Source organism: Haematobia irritans, chromosome 4 (genome assembly GCF_050003625.1).
Source record: "Haematobia irritans isolate KBUSLIRL chromosome 4, ASM5000362v1, whole genome shotgun sequence".
NCBI lineage: Eukaryota > Metazoa > Arthropoda > Insecta > Diptera > Muscidae > Haematobia > Haematobia irritans.
The window spans coordinates 130,508,729-130,536,131 of record NC_134400.1 but is presented as its reverse complement, the minus strand read 5'-3'; the positions used below and the strand labels follow the sequence as shown (position 1 = coordinate 130,536,131).

Sequence of the window (27,403 nt, the reverse complement as noted above, 5' to 3'; positions counted from 1 at the left end):
TTGGATGATTTTTAAACAAAGTGAGAACAGTAAGAAATAAGAGCTTCGTCACATAAGACAAAACGGCGCTAGATATCGTAGGATACAATTTGCAGTAAATCATAATTGTAACCCCATAGTTATAGTTTGCATAGCGGTATGAAAGCGTTTGCAAAATTCGGATCAATCGAAGTTACAAAATTTAAAGTGAAGTGAAAACCAATGGCTTTTTCGTACCCACCGACGATATACAGAGTATTTGATATGTATTGCAACCAACAAACATAAACAGCTCGTCTGACAGCTGACGATTTATTACTATAACCACACGTTTTATTGTTTACAGACTTACTAAAGCATTTTTATACCCTCCATCATAGGATGGGGGTATATTAACTTTGTCATTCCGTTTGTAACACATCGAAATATTGCTCTAAGACCCCATAAAGTATATATATTCTGGGTCGTGGTGAAATTCTGAGTCGATCTAAGCATGTCCGTCCGTCCGTCCATCCGTCCGTCTGTTGAAATCACGCTAACTTCCGAACGAAACAAGCTATCGACTTGAAACTTGGCACAAGTAGTTGTTATCGATGTAGGTCGGATGGTATTGCAAATGGGCCATATCGGTCCACTTTTACGTATAGCCCCCATATAAAGGGACCCTCAGATTTGGCTTGTGGAGCCTCTAAAAGAAGCATATTTCATCCGATCCGGCTGAAATTTGGTATATGGTGTTGGTATATGGTCTCTAACAACCATGCAAAAATTGGTCCACATCGGTCCATAATTATATATAGCCCCCATATAAACCGATCCCCAGATTTGGGTTGCGGAGCCTAAAAGAGGAACAAATTTCATCCGATCCGGCTGAAATTTGGTACATGGTGTTGGTATATGGTCTCTAACAACCGCGCAAAAATTGGTTCACATCGCTCCATAATTATATATAGCCCCCATATAAACCGATCCCCAGATTTGGCTTGCCGAGCCTCAAAGAGAAGAAAATTTCATCCGATCCGGCTGAAATTTGGTACATGATGTTGGTATATGGTCTCTAACAACCATGCAAAAATTGGTCTATATCGTTCCTTAATTATATATAGCCCCCATATAAACCGATCCCCAGATTTCGCTTGTGGAGCCTCTAAGAGAAGCATATTTCATCCGATCCGGCTGAAATTTGGTACATGGTGTTGGTATATGGTCTCTAACAATCATGCAAAAATTGGTCCACATCGGTGCATAATTATATATAGCCCCCATATAAACCGATCTCAGATTTGGCTTGCGGAGCCTCAAAGAGAAGCAAATTTCATCCGATCCGGCTGAAATTTGGTACATGATGTTGGTATATGGTCTCTAACAACCATGGAAAAATTGGTCCACATCGGTCCATAATTATATATAGCGCCCATATAAACCGATCCCCAGATTTGGGTTGCGGAGCCTCAAAGAGAAGCAAATTTCATCCGATCCGCCTGAAATTTGGTACATTATATTGGTCTCTAACAACCATGCAAAAATTGGTCCACATCGGTTCATAATTATATATAGCCCCCATATAAACCGATCCCCAGATTTGGCTTGCGAAGTCTCCAACAGAAGCAAATTTCATCCAATCCGGTTGTTATTTGGAACATGGTGTTAGTATATGATCTTTAACAACCGTGGCAGAATTGGTCCATATCGGTCCATAATTATATATAGCCCCCATATAAAACGTTCTCCAGATTTGACCTCCGGAGCCTCTTGGAGGAGCAAAATTCATCCGATCCGGTTCAAATTAGGAACGTGGTGTTAGTATATGGTCGCTAACAATCATACCAAAATTGGTCCAATGACACAAAAATTGGTCCATATCGGTTCATAATCATGGTTGCCACTAGAGCCAAAAATAATCTACCAAATTTTTATTTCTATAGAAAATTTTGTGAAAATTTTATTTCTAGAGAAAATTTTGTTAAAATTTTATTCGGTTCATAATAAAATTTTCATCATTGTCAGAATTTTATTTCTATAAAAAATTTTGTCAAAATTTTATTTCTATAGAAAATTTTGTTCAAATTTAATTCGGTTCATAATCATGGTTGCCACTCGAGCCAAAAATAATCTACCAAGATTTTATTTCTATAGAAAATTTTTTTAAAAATTTAATTCTGTAGAAATTTTTGTCAAAATTTTCTTTCTATAGAAAATTTTGTCAAATTTTTTATTTCTATAGAAAATTTTGTGAAAATTTTATTTCTATCGAAAATTTTGTTAAAATTTTATTTCTACTTTTTCAAACTGAATTATATACGTATTGGATCGATCTTTTTTGATTTAATATATACCACGTATGGACTTACATACAATTTAGAAGATGGTGTTAGGAGGTTTTAAGATACCTTGCCATCGGCAAGCGTTACCGCAACTTAGGTCATTCGATTGTGGATGGCAGTGTTTAGAACAAGTATCTAAGCAATCCATGATGGAGGGTACATAAGCTTCGGCCTGGCCGAACTTACGGCCGTATATACTTGTTATCTATTGCATTCAGAAATAATATTATTCGTGATGGAATTCAAGCGTGATAGAGTGATAGCTCTATATTTGGCTCAAGTGGCTATCGTTAGAGCCCTCCAACATTTAAATGTACATAAATCTTTTGTTTCCCGCACCAGTGCTAGTTACCGTGATTCTGGCAGTGTCGCATCGCGTCCAAAAAGTGGACGAAAACCCGGTAACTGTACCAAAAATAACCTGAAAACAAATGCACTAAAAGAAGTTAGAACCAAGGATTTGCTTCGCTTGCACGAATGTGGTCAATTACCATTCCAAATTGAGCCAAAGTTTAAAATGTGCACCTTCGATTGAAAATGTGCACCTTCGATTGGCCTCCATAGCTCACACGCAGAGCAGGAAAATGATCACCTTAAAACTGTTTCGAGAGCAAAATGTTTTTCACGGGAAATATGTAACATGTTTGTCGCAATCATTTTCTAGTTATGTATGTGTCTGATTGCAACATGCATATTATTTTTGGCGAGAAAATATTAGGTTTGCGACAAAAAAAGGTTACATTATGCTCTTAAAAGATGTTTGGAGTGATCATATTCCGTCTCTGGCTGCAAACACCGCCGATATTAATGGTATGGGCTGACATATTGGCCGATGGTCACTCGTATTCATCGACCAAGGAGTCAAAATAAATACCGACTATTATCGGGATGTTCCTAAAGACTGTATTGAAGTCCTGGGTAGATAGATAAACATTCATTATTTCAGCAAAAAAATTTGGAAGTTCTTCCAAAGGCACAACTTTAAAAGCACTTCCAGAAGATGCACTCTCAACGATGTTCTTTATTTTAACTACCCAGGAAGTTCTTTTAATTAAATTTTTTATAATTTTTTTCATACTTGTAATGGGTAATTTTAACATTTTTTTGTTTCAAATAGGTTAAAAATAGAGTAAGAATTCATAAAACGGTACAAAGCATTTAAATTTTGTCGAAAAAAATGTTAAATCCAATCTGAAAAAATTGTGAATTTTTGAAAATATTTGAAGTCAAACGTCTCCGACAAGCGTTAGCATGCATTAAAAATTATAAAAATTTATAAAAAATATTTATTTGGCAAAATATCACAGAATTTTTTAATTTACATCCAAAACATTGAATTCGGATCACACCTAAAGAAGTGATGCAAATTCATTGCAACGGCTGATGAAATGGTGGACTTCCCTCCTATGACAAGCCCATGTTAAATTCATCGCTTCTGCGTCAATTTTGCACCACTTCCGGATCCAAAAAGAACATTTTCATTACTTTTTTGGCGATGCTTTTTTTGCTGGGATGCTCTGAAAATATGTTTGAAATTATCATATTCCCTATATACAATATTTTTCTAGAAACCATAACACCAGTAAAGTAATTACAAAGTACAAACCAATTTTTGTTAGCGAGTGTATGTGTGAAAAATGTTCACAATCAATATTTGTATTATACAAACCGATACATAATCTAATATAAATAGAAAACGCATTGATTGTAAAATAAAAAAAAACCAAAATAACTGCAATTTACTCTTCAATTGCATCTGAAATATGGGTGAAGGTTTGTTTATACATTCATGTAGATAATAATTAATTATTTAATTGACAGCAAATACTATTTTCAGTGAAAGCGCGAACTGTTCTATGGCATGTCGTATTTGTGGGATTTGCTATCAACTATCTGGTTATTATCAATCTAAATATAACAATTGTTGATATGGTAAAACCTACAATTCCAAAAGATTCCCCATATCTACAGTCAGCCGCATTAGTAGCAAATACTGATAAAACTCAGGTGAATAACCGACCATACCACACATTTGAGAATATCCATAAATCGGTTTACCACAAACAATCACCAGCTGTTTTAAATGCTATGGAATTGTCACCAAAGGATAGCAAAGTAAGTAAAGAATCAATAAAGTTAGTTTTTTTTTTTAACAATCCAACAAAAAAATGACTTGGGCCCAAACAAAGATACAAACATCGAAAATCGACGAATCAATTTTTTTAAAAATTTTTTTATAGAATTAAAATTAAAAAAAAAATCTATAGAAATAAATTTTTTAAAAATTCTTTCAGTAAAATAGTTTTGAAAAAAAAAAACCTATAGAAATAAAATTTTTAAAAAAGTTTCTATAGAAATAAAATTAAACAAAAATTGAAAGAAAATTAAAAAAAAAAATCTAATAAAAATAAAATTAAACAAGTATTTACGGCCGTAAGTTCGGCCAGGCCGAAGCTTATGTACCCTCCACCATGGATTGAGTACACTGTTAGAAAAATATGTTTTTCATATGTTTCGATATAAACAAAATGTGTTTCGGGCACAATTTTTAAACACAATATATTTAAGTGCAAACATTTAATGTTCTCAAACTAACACTAAATGTTTGGAACACATATGTTAATATGTTAGAATATATTATGTTTGGGGCATGCATGTTTCATAAAAATTATATGTGTGAATGTAAACATATATAAATTTACAAATTTCGAGTAAACATATATGTTGTGATATTTTATTCAGAGAGCGACAGAGAGAGAGAGAGAGAGTATAGAGAAAGAAATAGAGATAAAAACCGGGAGGGTTGACGAAAGATATCAAATTAACACAGCGAGAGAATCGAAAGAGGGCAATTTCTGTGAAACCGCTTATATGTTGTTTCGGAAACTGCTTTATGATAAGGCCAACAATTTTATACGCTTAAGTCTAAATATTATTTAATTTAAGTCTAAACATTATTTAATTTGTGTATATTATAAAATTATTTATGTATGTTTATACTCGACCCCACGTTCTTCCTTTGTTAGAGTTTTTGAATTCCTTCCAAAATATCAAACTTTTATACCAAAACCAGTTTTTTATTACAAAATTGTTATTTTTGCAATAAAAAAATAATATTTTATCCAAAAGCTCAGTCCATTTCGTTTATATCAAGCACTGTTTCTGACTGTAAATCTTTAATAACCCACATTTCGAAGTTTCATTATAAAAATTTAATATAGTATAAATATAAATGTGTAAATTAAAAAAAAAAAAACAATTGGTGTTTGGTCGGAGCAGGGATTGAACCCACGACCCTTTGCATGTACGGCAGATATGCTAACCACTGCTCCACGTTGCCAACACATGTATGTTTCTGTTAAATAATGTTATGTTTGCATGGGCTCGTGGGCGCTGCAAACTATGCTATATAAATGTAACTTATAACGATAATTGTCTTCTGGTGACTATAACAGCTACGTAGCTCAGTGGTAGTGTGTTGGCTTACAAACTGTATGGTCCTCGGTTCGATTCTCCGTCCAGGCGAAAGGTAAAATTTAAAAAAATTATAAAATTGAATAATTTCTTCAACATTATTTGTATTACAGAAAAAGGTGCCAAGAACTAAAAAATTTCGTGGAAGTGAAAATTATGTTAGGGAATGAGCACAATCTTCTTTGGGGAAAATTCTTCCAAGCATATAATATTTTTGGCTCAAAATGCTTCCAAAAATAAAATATGTTCACATAAAACAAACATATTAATGTTTCGGCAGTATCCAATAATATATGTGCTTCCTGCAAAATATGTTTGGAACATATGTTAGAGAGGCGATTTTTTTTTTTGAGGGTGTAGAAACTTCTACTGAAGACTGTCATCCACAATCGAATTACTTGGGTTGCGGTAACACTTGCCGATGGCAATGTATCTTAAAACTTCCTAACATCGTCTTCTAAATTACAAGATAGTACATACGTAGTATATATTAAACTAAAAAGGCCGATTAAATACGTATATAATTAAGTTTAAAGTTTCTATAGAAATAAAATTTTGACAAAATAAAATTTTGAAAACATTTTCTATAGAAGTAAAATTTGGAAAAAAATTTCTGTAGAAATAAAATTTGGAAAAAAATTTCTATAGAAATAAAATTTTGACAAAATTTTCTATAGAAATAAAATTTTAACAAAATTTTCTATAGAAATAAAATTTTGACAAAATTTTCTATAGAAATAAAATTTTGACAAAATTTCCTATAGAAATAAAATTTTGACAAAATTTTCTATAGAAATAATTTTTTACAAAATTTTCTATAAAAATAACATTTTGACAATGTTTTTCATAAAAATAAAATTTTTGTAGATTATTTTTGGCTCGAGTGGCAACCATGAAAATGAAACGATATGGACCAATTTTTGTGTGATTGGGGATCGGCTATATATAACTATAGACCGATATGGACCAATTTTGGCATGGATATTAGCGGCCTTATACTAACACCACGTTGCAAATTACAACCGGATCGGATGAATTTTGCTCCTCCAAGAGGCTCCGGAGATCAAATCTGGGGAACGGTTTATACGGGGCTGTATATAATTATGGACCGATATGGACCAATTCTTGCGTGTTTGTTAGAAACGATATTCTAACACCATGTTCCAAATTTCAACTGGATCGGATGAATTTTGCTCCTCCAAGAGGCTCGGAGGACAAATCTGGGAATCGATTTATATGGGGGCTATATATAATTATGGACCGATAGGGACCAATTTTTGCATGGTCATTAGAGAACATATACCAACACCATGTACCAAATTTCAGCCGGAACGGATGAAATTTGCTTCTCTTAGAGGCTCCGCAAGCCAAATCCGGGGATCGGTTTATATGGGGGTATATGTAATTATGGACCGATATGGACCATTTTTTGCATGGTTGTTAGATACCATATGCTAACACCATGTACCAAATTTCAGCCGGATCGGATGAAATTTGCTTCTCTTCAAATTTCCTCCAAGAGGCTCCGGAGATCAAATCTGGGGAACGGTTTATACGGGGCTGTATATAATTATGGACCGATATGGACCAATTCTTGCGTGTTTGTTAGAGACGACATTCTAACACCATGTTCCAAATTTCAACCGGATCGGATGAATTTTGCTCCTCCAAGAGGCTCCGGAGGACAAATCTGGGAATCGATTTATATGGGGGCTATATATAATTATGGACCGATAGGGACCAATTTTTGCATGGTCATTAGAGAACATATACCAACACCATGTACCAAATTTCAGCCGGATCGAATGAAATTTGCTTCTCTTAGAGGCTCCGCAAGCCAAATCGGGGGATCGGTTTATATGGGGCCTATATATAATTATGGATCGATGTGGACTAATATTTGCATGGTTGTTAGAGATCATATGCTGACACCATGTACCAAATTTCAGCCGGATCGGATGAAATTTTCTTCTCTTAGAGGATCCTCAAGCCAAATTTGGGGGTCCGTTTATATGGGGGCTATATATAATTCTGGACCGATGTGGTCCAATTTTTGCATGGTTGTTAGAGACCATATACTAACACCATGTACCAAATTTCAGCCGGATCGGACGAAATTTGCTTCTCTTAGAGGATCATCAAGCCAAATTTGGGGGTCCGTGTATATGGGGGCTATACGTAAAAGTGGACCGATATGGTCCATTTGCAATACTATCCGACCTACATCAATAACAACTAGTTGTGCCAAGTTTCAAGTCGATAGCTTGTTTCGTTCGGAATCTATACAAATTTAAAACAGGTTTCTATACAAATAAAATTAAAACAAGTAAGGAAAGTCTAAAGTCGGGCGGGGCCGACTATATTATACCCTGCACCACTTTGTAGATCTAAATTTTCGATACATATCACATCCGTCAAATGTGTTGGGTGCTATATATAAAGGTTTGTCCCAAATACATATATTTAAATATCACTCGATTTGAACAGAATTTGATAGACTTTTACAAAATCTTTAGACTCAAAATTTAAGTTGGCTAATGCACTAGGGTGGAACACAATGTTAGTAAAAAACCAGTAAGGAAAGTCTAAAGTCGGGCGGGGCCGACTATATTATACCCTGCACCACTTTGTAGATCTAAATTTTCGATACCATATCACATCCGTCAAATGTGATGGGGGCTATATATAAAGGTTTGTCCCAAATACATACATTTAAATATCACTCGATCTGGAAGAATTTGATAGACTTCTACAAAATCTATAGACTCAAAATTTAAGTCGGCTAATGCACTAGGGTGGAACACAATGTTAGTAAAAAACCAGTAAGGAAAGTCTAAAGTCGGGCGGGGCCGACTATATTATACCCTGCACCACTTTGTAGATCTAAATTTTCGATACCATATCACATCCGTCAAATGTGATGGGGGCTATATATAAAGGTTTGTCCCAAATACATACATTTAAATATCACTCGATCTGGAAGAATTTGATAGACTTCTACAAAATCTATAGACTCAAAATTTAAGTCGGCTAATGCACTAGGGTGGAACACAATGTTAGTAAAAAAATATGGCAAACGTTTATATCTGAAGCAATTTTAAGGAATCTTCGAAAAAGTTTATTTATGATTTATCGCTCGATATATGTGTATTAGAAGTTTAGGAAAATTAGAGTCATTTTTACCACTTTTCGACTAAGCAGTGGCGATTTTACAAGGAAAATGTTGGTATTTTGACCATTTTTGTCGAAATCAGAAAAACATATATATGGGAGCTATATCTAAATCTGAACCGATTTCAACCAAATTTTGCACGCATAGTTACAATGCTAATTCTACTGTCTGTGCAAAATTTCAACTAAATCGGAGTTAAAAATTAGCCTCTGTGGTCATATGAGTGTAAATCGGGCGAAAACTATATATGGGAGCTATATCTAAATCTGAACCGATTTCAACCAAATTTGGCACGCATAGCAACAATGCTTATTCTACTCCCTGTGCAAAATTTCAACTAAATCGGAGTTAAAAATTGGCCTCTGTGGCCATATGAGTGTAAATCGGGCGAAAGCTATATATGGGAGATATATCCAAATCTGAACCGATTTCAACCAAATTTGGCACGCATAGTTACAATGCTAATTCTACCCCCTGTGCAAAATTTCAAATAAATCGGAGCAAAAAATTGGCCTCTGTGGTCATATGAGTGTAAATCGGGCGAAAGCTATACGTGGGAGATATATCCAAATCTGAACCGATTTCAACCAAATTTGGCACGCATAGTTACAATGCTAATTCTACTCCCTATGCAAAATTTCAACTACATCGGAGCAAAAAATTGGCCTCTGTGGGCAAATGAGTGTAAATCGGGCGAAAGCTATATATGGGAGCTATATCTAAATCTGAAACGATTTGGCTGATATTTTGCAAGTTTTTTGAGACCCATAAAATATTTGGATGTACGGAATTTGAGAAAAATCGGTTGATATACACGCCAATTATGACCAGATCGGTGAAAAATATATATGGCAGCTATATCTAAATCTGAACCGATTTTTTCCAAAATCAATAGGGATCATCTTTGAGCCGAAACAGGACCCTATACCAAAATTTAGGACAATCGGACTAAAACTGCGAGCTGTACTTTGCACACAAAAATACATCAACAGACAGACAGACAGACGGACAGACAGACAGACAGACAGACAGACAGACAGACAGACAGACAGACGGACATCGCTAAATCGACTCAGAATTTAATTCTAAGCCGATCGGTATACTAAAAGATGGGTCTGTGACCACTATTTCTTGGCGTTACATACAAATGCACAAACTTATTATACCCTGTACCACAGTAGTGGTGAAGGGTATAAATATGGGAAACGTTTATATCTGAAGCAATTTTAAGGAATCTTCGAAAAAGTTTATTTATGATTTATCGCTCGATATATGTGTATTAGAAGTTTAGGAAAGTTAGAGTCATTTTTACCACTTTTCGACTAAGCAGTGGCGATTTTACAAGGAAAATGTTGGTATTTTGACCATTTTTGTCGAAATCAGAAAAACATATATATGGGAGCTATATCTAAATCTGAACCGATTTCAACCAAATTTTGCACGCATAGTTACAATGCTAATTATACTCTCTGTGCAAAATTTCAACTAAATCGGAGTTAAAAATTAGCCTCTGTGGTCATATGAGTGTAAATCGGGCGGAAGCTATATATGGGAGATATATCCAAATCTGAACCGATTTCAACCAAATTTGGCACGCATACCAACAATGCTAATTCTAGTCTCTGTGCAAAATTTCAACTAAATCGGAGTTAAAAATTTGCCTCTGTGGTCATTTGAGTGTAAATCGGGCGGAAGCTATATATGGGAGATATATCCAAATCTGAACCGATTTCAACCAAATTTGGCACGCATAGTTACAACGTTAATTCTACTCCCTGTGCAAAATTTCAACTAAATCGGAGTTAAAAATTGGCCTCTGTGGTCATATGAGTGTAAATCGGGCGAAAGCTATATATGGGAGAAATATCCAAATCTGAACCGATTTCAACCAAATTTGGCACGCATAGTTACAATGCTAATTCTACTCCCTGTGCAAAATTTCAACTAAATCGGAGTTAAAAATTGGCCTCTGTGGGCAAATGAGTGTAAATCGGGCGAAAGCTATATGTGGGAGCTATATCTAAATCTGAACCGATTTGGCTGATATTTTGCAAGTTTTTCGAGACCCATAAAATATTCGTATGTACGGAATTTGAGGAAGATCGGTTGATATACACGCCAATTATGACCAGATCGGTGAAAAATATATATGGCAGCTATATCTAATTCTGAACCGATTTTTTCCAAAATCAATAGGGATCGTCTTTGAGCCGAAACAGGACCCTATACCAAATTTTAGGACAATCGGACTAAAACTGCGAGCTGTACTTTGCACACAAAAATACATCAACAGACAGACAGACGGACAGACAGACAGACAGACGGACATCGCTAAATCGACTCAGAATTTAATTCTAAGCCGATCCGTATACTAAAAGGTTGGTCTATGATTACTCCTTCTTCGCGTTACATACAAATGCACAAATTTATTATACCCTGTACCACAGTAGTGGTGAAGGGTATAAATAGAAATACTCTACAGAAATAAGATTTAAAAAAAAAATATTATACCCTGTACCACAGTAGTGGTGAAGGGTATAAAAATTCTATAGAAATAAAATTTAAAAAAAAATTAAAAATATAATTTTTAGAAAAGTTTCTATAGAAATAAAATTTTTATTTTCATGTTAGCCTGATATCAATGCAGGCTGGTTTAATGAAATATTTTTTTCAAATAAAACATTTAAAAAAATTTCTATAGAAATAAAATTTAAAAAAATCAATAAAAATGGAATTTTTACAAAAGTTTTTTACAAATATAAATTTATAAAAAAAATTTCTATATAAAAAATAATTTTTTAAATTTTCTATAAAAATAAACATTTTAAAAAAGTTTTGCAGAAATAAAATTTTTAAAAAAATTTTCTTTGGAAATGAAATCTTTAAAAAATGTTCTATAGAAATCAAATGTTTAAATAAATGTTCTATAGAAGTAAAGAAGAAGTAAATTTAGAAAAAAGTATAGAAATAAAATTTAACAAGTATAAACGGCCGTAAGTTCGGCCAGGCCGAATCTTATGTACCCTCCACCATGGAATGCGTAGAAACTTCTACGAAAGACTGTCATCCACAATTGAATTACTTGGGTTGTGGTATCTTAAAACTTCTTAACACGGTTTTCTAAATTGTGAGTTAGTCCATACGTGGTATATATAGACCGATATGGACCTAGTTAGGCATGGTTGTTAACGGCCATATACTAGCACAATGTACCAAATTTCAACTGACTCGGATGAAATTTGCTCCTCCAAGAGGCTCCAAAACCAAATCTCGGGATCGGTTTATATGGGGGCTATATATGATTATGGACAGATATGGACCACTTTTGGCATGGTTGTTAAATATCATATACTACCACCACGTACAAAATTTCAACCAGATCGGATGAAATTTGCTTCTCTTAGAGGGTCTGCAAGCCAAATTTGGGGATCCGTTTATATGGGGGCTATACGTAAAAGTGGACCGATATGGCCCACTTGCAATACCATCCGACCTACATCAATAACAACTACTTGTGCCAAGCTTCAATTCGATAGCTTGTTTCGTTCGAAAGTTAGCGTGATTTCAACAGACGGCCCAGAATATATATACTTTATGGGGTCTTAGAGCAATATTTCGATGTGTTACAAACGGAATGACAAAGTTAATATACCCCCATCTTATGGTGGAGGGTATAAAATTAATCTATATATAATAAAATTTTTGAAATAATTTTTTTTATAAATAAAATTTAAAAAAAGAAAGGAAATTTTCCTTAGAAATAAAATTTAAAAAATAAATTAATTATTTTCTAAATTTTATTTATATTATTATTTTATATACATTATTTCTACAGAAATACAATTTTTAAAAAAATTTCAACTGAAACAAACGTTTGAAAATTTTTCCATAGATACAATATTTTACAATTTTACAAAATTCTATAAAACTAATAATAAAATTTAAAAGAAATCTATAGAAATAAAATTTTTAAAAAGTTTTCTATAGAAATAAAATTTTTAATTTTTTTTTTACAAAATTTTCAAAATAAATAAAATGTTTCTATGATAATAATTTCCAAAGCCTTTAGTAAATATCTGGCGGCGAAATATTTTTTTTAACAAATTTTCCTCAGAAATAACATTTTTAAAAAAAATTTTTAAATAAAATAACAAAATAAATAAATTTTTGAAACAATCTTCGATAGAAATATTTTTTTGAAAAAAAAATCCATATTGAAACTATATTTTCTCAAAAATTTCTATAGAAATAAAATTTTGCCACCAATTTCTTAGAAATTTCCTTGGAAATTATATCTATAGAAAATATTTAAAATTTTCTACAATAGAAGTTTTTGACACGATTTTCAATAGGAACAGTTTTTTGGAAAAACTTTCTGTTGGAATGAAATTTAGACAAAATTTCCTATAGAAACAATATTTTGCCAAAAATTTCTATAGAAATAAAATTTTATAAAAAAAATTTCTATACACATAAATTTTGTCAAAATTTTGTATACAAACAAAAAAAATTGTGTCAAAAATTATTTAAATAAAAACGATCCACTTAAAACGGTAGAAAAGACTTTTGACCCTGACAGGGATTTTTCCTAAATGAATTTGTCAGCTACACAAGAAATTGGACACAAGAGGGTTAAGAAACCATTATATACTATGACAGAGCTTCCCAAATGGGGGGCACCAAGAGGTTCCCGGGGGGGAGGGGGCGCAGCGTCATTTTTGGTTGAGCAGGTTTTGTATCATTAAATTTGATAAAAAAACACTAATTGTTAAGTTCAACAAAACATCAATAACATACTACAAAAGAGCATACCATTCGTACATTTCCAAATCATCATTTATAACCACAGTGAGAATAGAATAGAAGTTACATGCAATTCTATAATTTGTTGTAGGTTTTCCATTATTAGTCGTTCACTTTATTTGTAACGTCTAAATTTCCTGCTAAAATACCAGTACCCACTTTTGTATTCACACATTTTAATAATTTTGAAACCATTTTCGTCACTTTTAGACATAAAGTCAAAATATCTATCTTGCCTTCATGTTGAAACTGATTTGAGGCGTACTTTATCAGTAATAGTACCAAATATTAAAAATCTAACTAATGAAAGGAACAATTGCCAAATTTCCCACTAATTGTTCAACTCTTTTATATTAATATTCATTAACATTTTTATTTTTAATTATTTAATTAATTATTGTTAATCATATTTTCAGCTTTTGTTAAAATTTATTTCTGTTTGTTTGGGTAAACAAAAATTGTTTTAGGCTGGGGGGCGCAACGAAATTTATACATTTTTTGGGGAAGCACGTAGCAAATTGGGTTGGGAAGCTCTGTACTATAATATGTCTTCTAATTTAATAGCTTTGTTAATATATAGCAAAAGAGAAAATATAATTTGATAAATGAGATCTGTATCCTAACTTTTAATTTATAGAGCCTAGATTTAAAGCTAGCTTCCAAAACTGTATTTTATTTAAAGAAGCCGCATCGCGGAATCAACATCCAAAACCTTAATAGAAGGAAAATCTTTGAATCCTACACACAAAAAATATTTGTTGTCTTCAATCGCAGAAATGATAGTATCAATTAAAAAATTAATTGAAAGTCAATTAAAAAATAATTGATCCAATTAAAAAATTAATTGATACTATTAATTTTTCTGATCAATTTTTGTTTGAAATAAAAAAATTGTTGAATCAATTAAATTTTTAATTGAATATTTTTTAAAACTCAATTAAGACTTCAATTGGAAAAATTCTCGTGATTTTTTTTTCTGTGTACTAAACTAAAATATTATTAAATTTAAAATAAATTCGAAAAATTATAATTGCTTTCAGGAAGAAGATTACCCAAATAAATTTCATTGGAATGAACACGATCAAGCTCTGGCCTTGGGTTCATTTTTCTGGTTGCACTGGTTAACACAAATGCCAGGTGGAATATTGGCCAAAAAGTATGGAGCAAAGCTAATATTTGGTCTCTCGAATGTCATTAGCTGTTGGATATGCCTGTTTATCCCCTTTGCATCCGGTCTAGATCTGAAAGCATTACTCCTATTGAGAATATTACAAGGTTTACTGTTAGTACGTTGATAGAAATATGAAAAGCCTCAAATGACACAGCCATAATAAACTTTTTCATTTCAGGGTTTATCTTGGCCAGCTATGCACAGCATGACAGCCAAGTGGATTCCACCCAATGAACGAAGTAAATTTATTACATCATATTTTGGTAGTGCTGTTGGAGTGGCCTTAGCATATCCACTGTTTGGTTGTATTATCCATTGGTTTTCATGGCCATGGGTGTTTCATATCACAGCAATTGTGGGTACACTATGGTGGTTGGCTTGGTTGTATTTGGCCTATGATAGCCCGGCCCAGCATCCTCGCATTAGCACCGAAGAATTGACATACATTGAAAAATCCCTTGGAAATATGATTGAAAACTGTCAAACCCTAAATATACCATGGAAGGCGATTTTCACATCAAGAGCAGTTTGGATGAATGTTATCGGACAATGGGGAGGTGCTTGGAGTGTGTTTACCATAATGACACAAGGGCCAACATATTTCAAAGTTATACACAATTGGGACATAAGGGCGGTAAGTTTTTTTTTTTACTACTATATTAAAGATATACACAGAAAACAATTTCACCTAAAATTTTTCCAATTAAATTTTTTCAATTTCAATCACAAACATTGAAAGTATAAATTAATTTTTTAATTGGATCAAATATTTTTATACCCTCCACCCTAGGATGGGGGTATATTAACTTTGTCATTCCGTCTGTAACACATCGAAATATTGCTCTAAGAACCCATAAAGTATATATATTCTGGGTCGTGGTGAAATTCTGAGTCGATCTGAGCATGTCCGTCCGTCCGTCCGTCTGTTGAAATGACGCTAACTTCCGAACGAAACAATCTATCGACTTGAAACTTGGCACAAGTAGTTGTTATTGATGTAGGTCGGATGGTATTGGAAATGGGCCATATCGGTCCACTTTTACGTATAGCCCCCATTTAAACCGATCCCCCGATTTGGCTTGCGAAGCCTCTAAGAGAAGCAAATTTTATCCGATCCGGTTGAAATTTGGTACATGATGTTAGTATATGGTGTCTAACAACCACGCAAAAATTAGCCCACATCGGTCCATAATTATATATAGCCCCCATATAAACCGATCCCCCGATTTGGCTTGCGGAGCCTCTAAGAGAAGCAAATTTCATCCGATCTGGTTGAAATTTGGTACATGGTGTTGGTATATGGCCTCAAACACCCAAGCAAAAATTGGTCGAAATCGGTCAATAATTATATATAGGCCCCATATAAACCGATCAGCAGATTTCACCTCCGGAGCCCCTTGGAAGAGCAAAATTCATCCGATTCGGTTGAAATTTGGTACGTGATGTTAGTATATGGTATCCAACAACCATGCAGGAATTGGTTCATATCAGTCCATAATTATATATAGCCCCCATATAAACCGATCACCAGATTTGACCTCTGGTGCCTTTTGGAGAAGCAAAATTCATCCGATCTGGTTGGAATTTGGTACGTGGTGGTAGTATATGATATTTAACAACCATGCCAAAAGTGGTCCATATCCATAACCATATATAGGCCCCATATAAACCGATCCCGAGATTTGGTTTTGGAGCCTCTTAGAGGAGCAAATCTCATCCGAGCCAGTTGAAATTTGGTACATTGTTCTAGTATATGGCCGTTAACAACCATGCCTAACAAGGTCCATATCGGTCTATAGTTATATATAGCCCTCAGATAAATCGATCCCCAATCACACAAAAATTATTTGTAGACTCACCTATACATAACTTTTTTGTCTAATATATACCACGTATGGACTATCTCACAATTTAGAAAACGATGTTAAGAAGTTTTAAGATACCACAACCCAAGTAATTCGATTGTGGATGACAGTCTTTCGTAGAAGTTTCTACCCAATCCATGGTGGAGGGTACATAAGATTCGGCCTGGCCGAACTTACGGCCGTATATACTTGTTTTAATTGATTTTATTTATTGATACTATAATTTCTGTGATTGAAGACATTTCAATTAAAAATTAATTGGATCAATTAATTTCGTGATTGTGAGTACAATTTAGTCTAATGCGCCGTCCAGACTATAAGTTTATCCGGACGGAATATCTGTGTTGACAGTGTGACCGAACGCTAAGAATTGTCGGAGGTAAGTAAAATATCGATAAATGTGTTATCGATCCCATTAACAAGCTGCAGTATCGATTATGTCTTCGAAAATAACTCATAGTGTGGACAATATCTGGGCTATATTTGACACGAGCACTGTCGTCCGGATAAACTTATAGTCTGGACGGCGCATAAAGCTGCTAAATGACATAAAAACAAAACAAGTACACATGGTGGCTGATATGTATTACAACTAACTTCAGATTGTTATTATTTCTAAATCGCTCGTCTGACAGTTGACAGTTTAATTCCCGAGACAGTTCATTTTATTGTTTACTAGCTCACAAAAGCATTTTGATCTATTCCATTCAGAAATAAAATTATTCGTAATGGAATTCAAGCGCGATAGTGTGATTGCCAAATATAAAGGCTGGAAAACAACAAGTGGCAATCGTTAGAGCTTACCTGCATTTAAATGTGAATAGATCTTTTGTTTCTCGTATTATTGCTTGTTACCGTGATATTGGCAGGTATTGAATCGCGTCACAAAGTGAACGAGAACAAGCATATATGGCCGTAAGTTCGACCAGGCCGAATCTTATGTATCCTCCACCATGGATAGCGTAGAAATTTCTACGAAAGACTGTCATCCACAATCGAATTACTTGGGTTTTGGTATCTTAAATCGTTTTCTAAATTGTGAGTTAGTCCATACGTGGTATATATTAGCAAAAAAGGTATGTGTAGGTAAGTCTACAAATAATTACGAATCGATATGGGCTATTACACGGTACGTAGGGAGCCAGAATTGAAATATGGGGGTCGCTTATATGGGGGCTATATACAATTATGAACTTGATATGGACCAATTTTTGTGTGATTGGGGATCGATTTATCTGAGGGCTATATGTAACTATAGACCGATATGGACCTAGTTAGTTATGGTTGTTAACAGCCATATACTAGCACAATGTACCAAATTTCAACTGACTCGGATGAAATTTGCTCCTCCAAAAGGCTCCAAAACCAAATCTCGGGATCGGTTTATATGGAGGCTATATATGATTATGGACTGATATGGACCACTTTTGACATGGTTGTTAAATATCAACCAGATCGGATGAAGTTTGCTTCTCCAAAAGGCACCGGAGGTCAAATCTGGGGATCGGTTTATATGGGGGTTATATATAATTATGGACTGATATGAACCAATTCCTGCATGGTTGTTGGATACTATATACTAACATCACGTACCAAATTTCAACCGAATCGGATGAATTTTGCTCTTCCAAGTGGCTCCGGAGGTCAAATCTGGGGATCGGTTTATATGGGGGCTATATATAATTATGGACCGATTTCGACCAATTTTTGCATGATCATTAGAGACCATATACTAACACCATGTTCCAAATTTTAGCCGGATAGGATGAAATTTGCTTCTCTTAGAGGCTCCGCAAACCAAATCGGCGGATCGGTTTATATGGGGGCTATATATAATTATTGAACGATGTGGCCCAATTTTTGCATAGTTGTTAGAGATCATATACTAACACTATGTACCAAATTTCAGCCGGATCGGATGAAATTTGCTTCTCTTAGAGGCTCCGAAAGCCAAATCTGGGGATCGGTTTATATGGGGGCTATATATAATTATGGACCGATGTGGACCAATTTTTGCATGGTTGTTAAAGACCAATGCATGGTTGTTAAAGACCATATACTAACACCATGTACCAAATTTCAGCCGGATCGGATGAAATTTGCTTCTCTTAGAGGGTATGCAGCCAAATTTGGGGGTCCGTTTATATGGGGGCTATACGTAAAAGTGGACCGATATGGCCCATTTGCAATACCATCCGACCTACATCGATAACAACTACTTGTGCCAAGTTTCAAGTCGATAGCTTGTTTCGTTCGGAAGTTAGCGTGATTTCAACAGACGGACGGACGGACATGCTCAGATCGACTCAGAATTTCGCCACAACCCAGAATATATATACTTGATGGGGTCTTAGAGCAATATTTCGATGTGTTACAAACGGAATGACAAAGTTAATATACCCCCATCCTATGGTGGAGAGTATAAAAATCGTTACAAATACCAGAAATGATCCGAAAAATGACAAGCCGATTTGACAAAAATAGACTGGAAAGAGCCACAGAGTCGCTTAAACGACAGTGGCCAGTTTCCGAATTCGGTTTTTTTTTCGATGAGAAGCCATTCCAAATGGAAGTAGTTTGTGAACAAACAAAATGAAAGGATGTACTTGCGAAAGAGGTCAGCTGAATATTTGCACCTTCGATATGCCATCAAAATTAGAGCATCGCCTATTAGTAATGGTGTGGATCGCCGTCACTCCCCACTATGAGTGGGTTCAAATAAATGCCGAATTTTATCGGGAAAGTGTCCTAAAGACAGTATTAAAGACCTGGGCAGACAAACATTCGGCCGTATATCATGGACATTCCAACATGACTCCGCGCCACAACACTCGGCACGCGTCAACCAAGAATGCCTTAAAAAGAAGTTTCCTCGCTTCATTTCTACCGCAAAATAGCCACCAAAAGCTTCGGATATCAATACGTTGGAGGTTTGATTTTAATTCAAATCGGAAAATCGGTCTTTATGGGGGCTTTACCAAAACATGGACCGATATAAACTAAACTCGACACAGGTCTTTGTGGACCAATATGTTTTTAGATTTCCAATTTCAGGAAAATCTGGTGAAAAATGTTCTATATAGAAGAAGCCAAAGTAATCAAATCGGGTGATCGGTGTAAATTGGGGCTTTACCAAAAGATGAGCCGGTACACTATATTCGGTACATTTCAGAGTGTAGGTGCTCATGAAACCGAATCGGGGGGTCGGTTTATATGGGGGCTATATCAAAACCTGGACCGATATAGGCCATCTTCGAACTTGACCTGCGAATCTGCGCCAAATTTCAGATTGGAGTCCTTAGCTTTCTGGAGCAAAAGTTATTTTAGAAGAACATGGAACATTTTTGCCGCAAAAATGCTGTTTTATCGCCAAATGGTTCTTGAAATAAGACGTTCTTGAATAAGACGTTATATAGTCCGAAAAAATAACGTGGTTGCCACATGTTCACCGTCCAAAAATAACATTTTGCTCTAGGAAATTATCATATTCCTTCTCTGCTTGTATGTTTTATTTTTCGATGTGTTACAAACGGAATTGCAAACTTACCCCATAACTATTCTATGGTAGTGGGTATAAAAATATCCTCACCTTCAAAATTCTTCTTCTTTCTTTAATAGTTCCCTCATTTCAGGCTGGAATTTTCTCTGGACTTCCACATTTATTACGCATGATATTTGCCTATTTATTTTCATTGATGGCCGATTATCTTTTGCGAAGGGAAAAACTAAGTCGGACAAATGTACGAAAATTAGCAACAGGAATAAGTGAGTATTGTCATAGATTTGAGATTTATCATTTAGAATTAAAATGAAACAATTCCATTTTATTACTAACCAAGCCTATCAATCGTAAACGGAGAATAATTTCGACACGAGGGATTTTATCACCATTGTGCACCCAGAGAAGCAATATGATCAAACTAAACATGTTTGTCGCAAAATTATTGTTTTCTCAATCGCCTCATGTTTCAAAAGCATGTTTTTCATGGATGAGGAAAATGTTGGTCGTAACGGTGTTATTTATGTTTATAGAGAAAAGGTGCAATGTTCCTCGTCCATCATATTGCTTATATATCATTTTTGTGAACCTTCGTTTTTGTGAACATGGAGTTGTTTCTCTTCAATACTGAATGGCTCATATATGACCTCGGTCACTAATCTCATTGAAATTTTCAATTCCTAGGTTGTATATTAAATGGATTAATGATGTTGGCACTGGCCTACTTTGGTACCAACGCTATTTTGGCTATAACATTCGTCTGCTTGGCAATCATGTTTCAAGGATCTGGAACTTCTGGTCCATTGTCATCCATGGTTGATATTGCACCAAATTTTGCTGGAATAATTTCGGGATTGTGTGGTACTTTTGGTTGTATGCCTGGTTTCATATCTGCATTCATTGTGGGTTATTTGACTTTAGACAATGTAAGTATAAGCACACTCTAAACAAGAATAATATACGGCCCCAAAGTACACACCACCATGGAACCCATACAATAATTTTCTCTGGAAACATCTCTTCTACCATTCTACCAAAAATGGTAGAGTGGCATAAAATTTTAGACAACATTTTCTATAGAAATAAAATTTTGGCAAAATTTTCTATAGAAATAAAATTTTGGCAAAATTTGCTGTAGAAATAAAATTTTGGCAAACTTTTCTATAGAAATAAAATTTTGCAAAATTTGCTATAGAAATAAAATTTTGGCAAATTTTTCTATAGAAATAACATGTTGACAAAATTTTCTATAGAAATCAAATTTTGACAAAATTTTCTATAGAAATACAATTTTAACAAAATTTTCTATAGAAATGAAATTTTGACAAAATTTTCTATAGAAATAAAATTATAACAAAATTCGCTATAGAAAGAATTTTTTGACAAAATTTTCTATAGAAATAAAATGTTGACAAAATTTTCTATAGAAATAAAATTTTGAATATTTTTTAAATTGATTATTGTTGGCTCGATTGACAACCGTGATTGTCATAAGTACTACATATATACGCGCAAATAAATTGATTACCTTTTTGGGGAAATGAAATTTTAGAGCAACGAAGTTTTCATGTTGTTCTTAAATTTTTCTTTCAGCCTCAAGAAAGTTTGCTTCACTGAAAAAAATATTTACGTGATATTAAAGATTTCGCAACCTTAATTTTAGGATGCGAAATTTACAAAATATTAAGGACAAATTTCTTTAAAATAATGATATTTTAATTAAAATAAAGTTTATAATCTTTGCTACAAAATTTTTTTTCATTAAATATAGGACAGAAATTTTGTAAATTTGCGTCCCTCCGTTAAAGTCGCATGTCTTTGTACTAAGGCTAATTTTCCTTAAAGCAAAAAAAACACATTTTTGATTTAAAGAAATTGTCCTTAAATTAACTGAAGTATTGAAACTTTTGATTTAAGATAAAAATGCTTCAAGTATAGGCTAAGACTTATTTTGAGGATTTAGCGTCTTTGGTTTAAAGTTTTTTTTTTGGAATTAAGAAAACGTTTTTATACCCTCCACCATAGGATGGGGGGTATATTAACTTTGTCATTCCGTTTGTAACACATCGAAATATTGCTCTAAGACCCCATAAAGTATATATATATATATTCTGGGTGGTGGTGAAATTCTGAGTCGATTTGAGCATGCCCGTCCGTCCGTCCGTCTGTTGAAATCACGCTAACTTCCGAACGAAACAAGCTATCGACTTGAAACTTGGCATAAGTAGTTGTTATTTATGTAGGTCGGATGGTATTGCAAATGGGCCATATCGGACCACTTTTACGTATAGCCCCCCATATAAACCGATCCCCAGATTTGGCTTGCAGAGTCTCTTGGAGGATCAAAATTCATCCGATCCGGTTGAAATTTGGTATGTGGTGTTAGTATGTGGACTATAACAACCATGCAAAAATTGGTCCATATCGGTCCATAATTATATATAGCCCCCATATGAACCCATCCCCAGATTTGACCTCCGGAGCCTCTTTGCGGAGCAAAATTCATCCGATCCGGTTGAAATTTGGTACGTGGTGTCAGTATATGGTCTCTAACAACCAAGCAAAAATTGGTCCATATCGGTTCATAATTATATATAGACCCCATATAAACCGATCCCCAGATTTGAACTCCGGAGCCTCTTGGAAGAGCAAATTTAATTCGATCCGGTTGAAATTTGGTACGTGGTGTCAGTATATGATATCTAACAACCAAGCAAAAATTGGTCCATATCGGTTCATAATTATAGCCCCCATATAAATCGATCCCCAGATTTGACCTCCGGAGCCTCTTTGCGGAGCAAAATTCATCCGATCCGGTTGAAATTTGATACGTGGTGTTAGTATATGGTCTTGAACAACCATACAGAAATTGGTTCATATCGGTCCATAATTATATATAGACCCCATATAAATCGATCCCCAGATTTGAACTCCGGAGCCTCTTGGAAGAGCAAATTTAATTCGATCCGGTTGAAATTTGGTACGTGGTGTTAGTATATGGTATCTAACAACCATGCAAAAATTAGTCCATAATTATGTATAGCCCCCATATAAATCGATCCCCAGATTTGACCTCTGGAACCTCTTGGAGGAGCAAAATTCATCCGATTCGGTTGAAATTTGGTACATTGCGCTAATATATGGCAGCTAACAGCCACGCAAAAATTGGTCCATACCAAAATTTTATTTCTATAGAAAATTTTGTCAAAATTTTATTACTATAGAAAGTTTTGTCAAAATTTTATTTCCGTAGAAAATTTTGTTAAAATTTTATTTCTGTTGAAAATTTTGTCAAAATTTTATTTTTATAGAAAATTTTGTCAAAATTCTATTTCTATAGAAAGTTTTATCAAAATTTTATTTCTACAGATAATTTTGTCAAAATTTTATTTCTACAGATGATTTTGTCAAAATTTTATTTCTATCGAAAATTTTGTCAAAATTGTATTTCTATAGAAAATTTTGTCAAAATTGTATTTCTATAGAAAATTATGTCAACATTTTATTTCTATAGAAAATTTTGTCGAACTGAATTATATACGTTTTTAATCGGTCTTTTTTTATTTTGTTTAATATTTTGTCAAAATTTTATTACTATAGAAAGTTTTGTCAAAATTTTATTTCTGTAGAAAATTTTGTTAAAATTTTATTTCTGTTGAAAATTTTGTCAAAATTTTATTTTTATAGAAAATTTTGTCAAAATTTTATTTCTACAGATGATTTTATCAAAATTTTATTTCTACAGATAATTTTGTCGAAATTTTATTTCTATAGAAAAGTTAGTCAAAATTTTATTTCTATCGAAAATTTTGTCAAAATTTTGTTTCTATAGAAAATTTTGTCAAAATTTTATTTCTATAGAAAATTTTGTCAAAATTGTATTTCTATAGAAAATTATGTCAGCATTTTATTTCTATAGAAAATTTTGTCGAACTGAATTATATACGTTTTTAATCGGTCTGTTTTTATTTTGTTTAATATATCCCCCGTATGGACTAACTTACAATTTAGAAGACGGTGTTAAGGATTTTTTAAGATACCTTGCCATCGGCAAGTGTTACCGCAACCCAAGTAATTCGATTGTGGATGACAGTCTTTAGTAGAAGTTTCTACGCTATCTATGGTGGAGGGTACATAAGATCCGAACTTACGGCGGTATATACTTGTTTACTTTGTTATAATTTAGATTTTTAAACTGACATTTATTTGTACGTGAGTTTGTAAACCGCGAAAAGAGAATGAAAATTTGATAAATGAGATTTGTATCCCAATTTTAATTTTATTGGTCCTAGATTTAAAGCTCGATAGGTCGCTAAAAAATGTCTTTATTTTAAAGAAGCCGCATCTTTGGAAGGTCAAAATCTTTGGATCCAAGTAAACTTTTTTTTGAGTGTTAATACAAACATTACAATGGTGATTGCACTCAAAAAAAAATTACTTGGATTCAAAGATTTTGACCTTCCCTAAAGGATTTTGGTATTGATTCCGAGCCAAAGATGCGGCTTCTTTAAAATAAAGAAATTTTTTAGCGACCTATCGGGCTTTAAATCTAGGATGAATAAAATTAAAATTAGGATACAGATCTCATTTATCAAATTTTCATTCTCCTTTCTCGGTTTATTAATAAAGGTACTCACGTACAAACAAATGCCAGTTTAAAAAATCCAAATTATAACGGATACTTCAAAGTAAAAAATGTTTTCTTAATTCAAAACAAAATTAAACCAAAGACGCTAAATCCTCAAAATAAGTCTTAGCCTATAGTTGAAGCATTTTTATCTTAAATCTAAAGTTTCAATATTTCAGTAAATTTGAGGACAATTTCTTTAAATCAAAAATGTGTTTCTTTACTTTAAGGAAAATTAGCCCTAGTTCAAAGGCATGCGGCTTTAACGGAGGGGCGCAATTTACAAAATTAGTGTCCTAAATTTAATGAAAAAAAAATTTTGAAGCAGATTTTAGACTTTATTTAATTAAAATGTCATTATTTTAAAGAAATTTGTCCTTAATATTTTGTAAATTTCGCATCCTAATATTAAGGTTGCGTAATCTTTAATATCACGTAAATATTTTTTAAGTGTGTAAACAAATATTTTTTTGTCTGTAAAGAGGCGACTTTACCCATAAAAAAAATCTTCGTCACTCTAAAATTTCGTTTCGTAGGAAAGATCGGGTCTATGATAAACTGTAGACACTTAGGGACTTTTTATGGACATTTGAAGCCATACAATTAGTAAAATGCTTCTGTATAGCGTTTTTTGTTTTGAACGAACTTCTAGCAATGACATTAAATTTATATAATACGATTTCATTTTCAGCAAACTTTTGAAGCGTGGACGAATGTTTTCCTTGTAGCTGCAGCAGTATTATTAGGATGTGGAGCATTATATATTTGTTTTGCCGATTCGACATTGCAAAAATGGAATGATAGGCCAACTTCTTCAGAAGATGATGAAACTAAACACCATCCATTGATGATTCAAGACTCTGACCGCGTATTTCACCGAGATGAATTTTTTGTTAAATAGTTTTAAGGAACTGGTATCCGTAAAGACAAACAATTTAAATTATAAACTAAAACAATAATAACAATAATAAGTCTAAAGTCGGGCGGGGCCGACTATATTATACCCTGCACCACTTTGTAGATCTAAATTTTCGATACCATATCACATCCCTCAAATGTGTTGGGTGCTATATATAAAGGTTTGTCCCGAATACATACATTTAAATATCACTTAACCTGGACAGAATTTGATAGACTTCTACAAAATCTATAGACTCAAAATTTAAGTCGGCTAATGCACTAAGGTGGAACACAATGTTAGTAAAAAATATGGGAAACATTTAAATCTGAAGCAATTTTAAGGAAACTTCGCAAAAGTTTATTTATGATTTATCGCTCGATATATATGTATTAGAAGGTTAGGAAAATTAGAGTCATTTTTACAACTTTTCGACTCAGCAGTGGCGATTTTACAAGGAAAATGTTGGTATTTTGACCATTTTTGTCGAAATCAAAAAAACATATAAAGGGTGAGACGACAAAGAGAGTTGCCGGTAGTTTGAAGCGAAACCCTAACCTCTCTCTCCGAGATGCCGCAAATAAGCTCGGTGTATCGTCTACAACCGTGCATCGAGCCAAAAAACGAGCCGGACTATCGACTTACAAGAAGGTAGTGACTCCAAATCGCGATGATAAACAAAATACGACGGCCAAAGCGCGATCCCGGAGGCTATACACGACGATGCTGACGAAGTTTGACTGCGTGGTAATGGACGACGTGACCTACGTCAAAGCCGACTACAAGCAGCTTCCGGGACAGGAATTTTATACGGCAAAAGGAAGGGGAAAGGTAGCAGATATTTTCAAGCACATAAAACTGCCAAAGTTCGCTATAAAATATCTGGTTTGGCAAGCCATCTGTACCTGTGGCTTGAAAAGCAGCATTTTCATAGCTTCCGGGACTGTCAACCAAGAAATTTACGTGAAAGAGTGTTTGAATAAACGTCTGCTGCCTTTCCTGAAGAAACACGGTTGTTCCGTACTGTTTTGGCATCTTCCCATTACGATAAAAATGCCATGGAGTGGTACGCCGCCAACAACGTGCAGGTGGTTCCCAAGGACAAGAACCCTCCCAACACGCCAGAGCTCCGCCCAATTGAGAAATACTGGGCTATTGTCAAGCGGAACCTAAAGAAGACCAAAAAAACTGCTAAGGACGAGTAGCAGTTCAAGGCAAACTGGCTTTCTGCGGCGAAGAAGGTGGACAAGGTGGCTGTTCAAAATCTGATGGCAGGTGTCAAGCGTGAGGCCCGGCAATTCGGATTTGGAAAAGCGAAAGCCTAAATGAATATTTTTCCTGAATTTTATACTAATTGAACTTGAAAAAGAAATTTAATTTAATTTTTTAAATAAACGATTTCACCGATTTACACGCGTTTTTCCTTGACCAAATTTTGACCGTATCACCCTTTATATGGGAGCTATATCTAAATCTGAACCGATTTCAACCAAATTTGGCACGCATAGTAACAATGATAATTCTACTCCCTGTGGCCTCTGTGGTCATATGAGTGTAAATCGGGCGAAAGTTATATATGGGAGCTATATCT

At 34.0% G+C, this 27,403-nt stretch overlaps 1 protein-coding gene across 3 annotated transcripts; it reads left to right on the top strand.

Moving 5' to 3' along the window:
• The first annotated feature begins 39 nt into the window (after window positions 1–39).
• LOC142236131 (sialin-like) lies at window positions 40–25,924 on the top strand. Of its 3 annotated transcripts, none has more exons than XM_075307388.1 (8): window positions 40–107; window positions 3,872–4,076; window positions 4,141–4,418; window positions 14,793–15,038; window positions 15,102–15,557; window positions 20,421–20,553; window positions 20,972–21,213; window positions 25,606–25,924. In XM_075307388.1, exons 2-8 carry the CDS (start codon window positions 4,067–4,069, stop codon window positions 25,813–25,815), a joined length of 1,575 nt encoding a protein of 524 aa, XP_075163503.1. In that variant the 5' UTR covers window positions 40–107; window positions 3,872–4,066; the 3' UTR covers window positions 25,816–25,924. The 3 variants fall into 3 exon arrangements, with proteins under 3 accessions (XP_075163503.1, XP_075163505.1, XP_075163502.1); XM_075307390.1 differs by having other exon boundaries at window positions 44–94; XM_075307387.1 differs by having other exon boundaries at window positions 53–136.
• The last annotated feature ends 1,479 nt before the right edge of the window (window positions 25,925–27,403 follow it).

What these genes read in the sequence shown, in the direction of transcription:
- LOC142236131 (XM_075307388.1), top strand. An exon ending in TGTCACCAAAGGATAGCAAA is followed by an intron (nt 4,419 to 14,792) that starts GTAAGTAAAGAA and finishes AATTGCTTTCAG; the next exon opens with GAAGAAGATTACCCAAATAA. An exon ending in ACAATTGGGACATAAGGGCG is followed by an intron (nt 15,558 to 20,420) that starts GTAAGTTTTTTT and finishes CCCTCATTTCAG; the next exon opens with GCTGGAATTTTCTCTGGACT.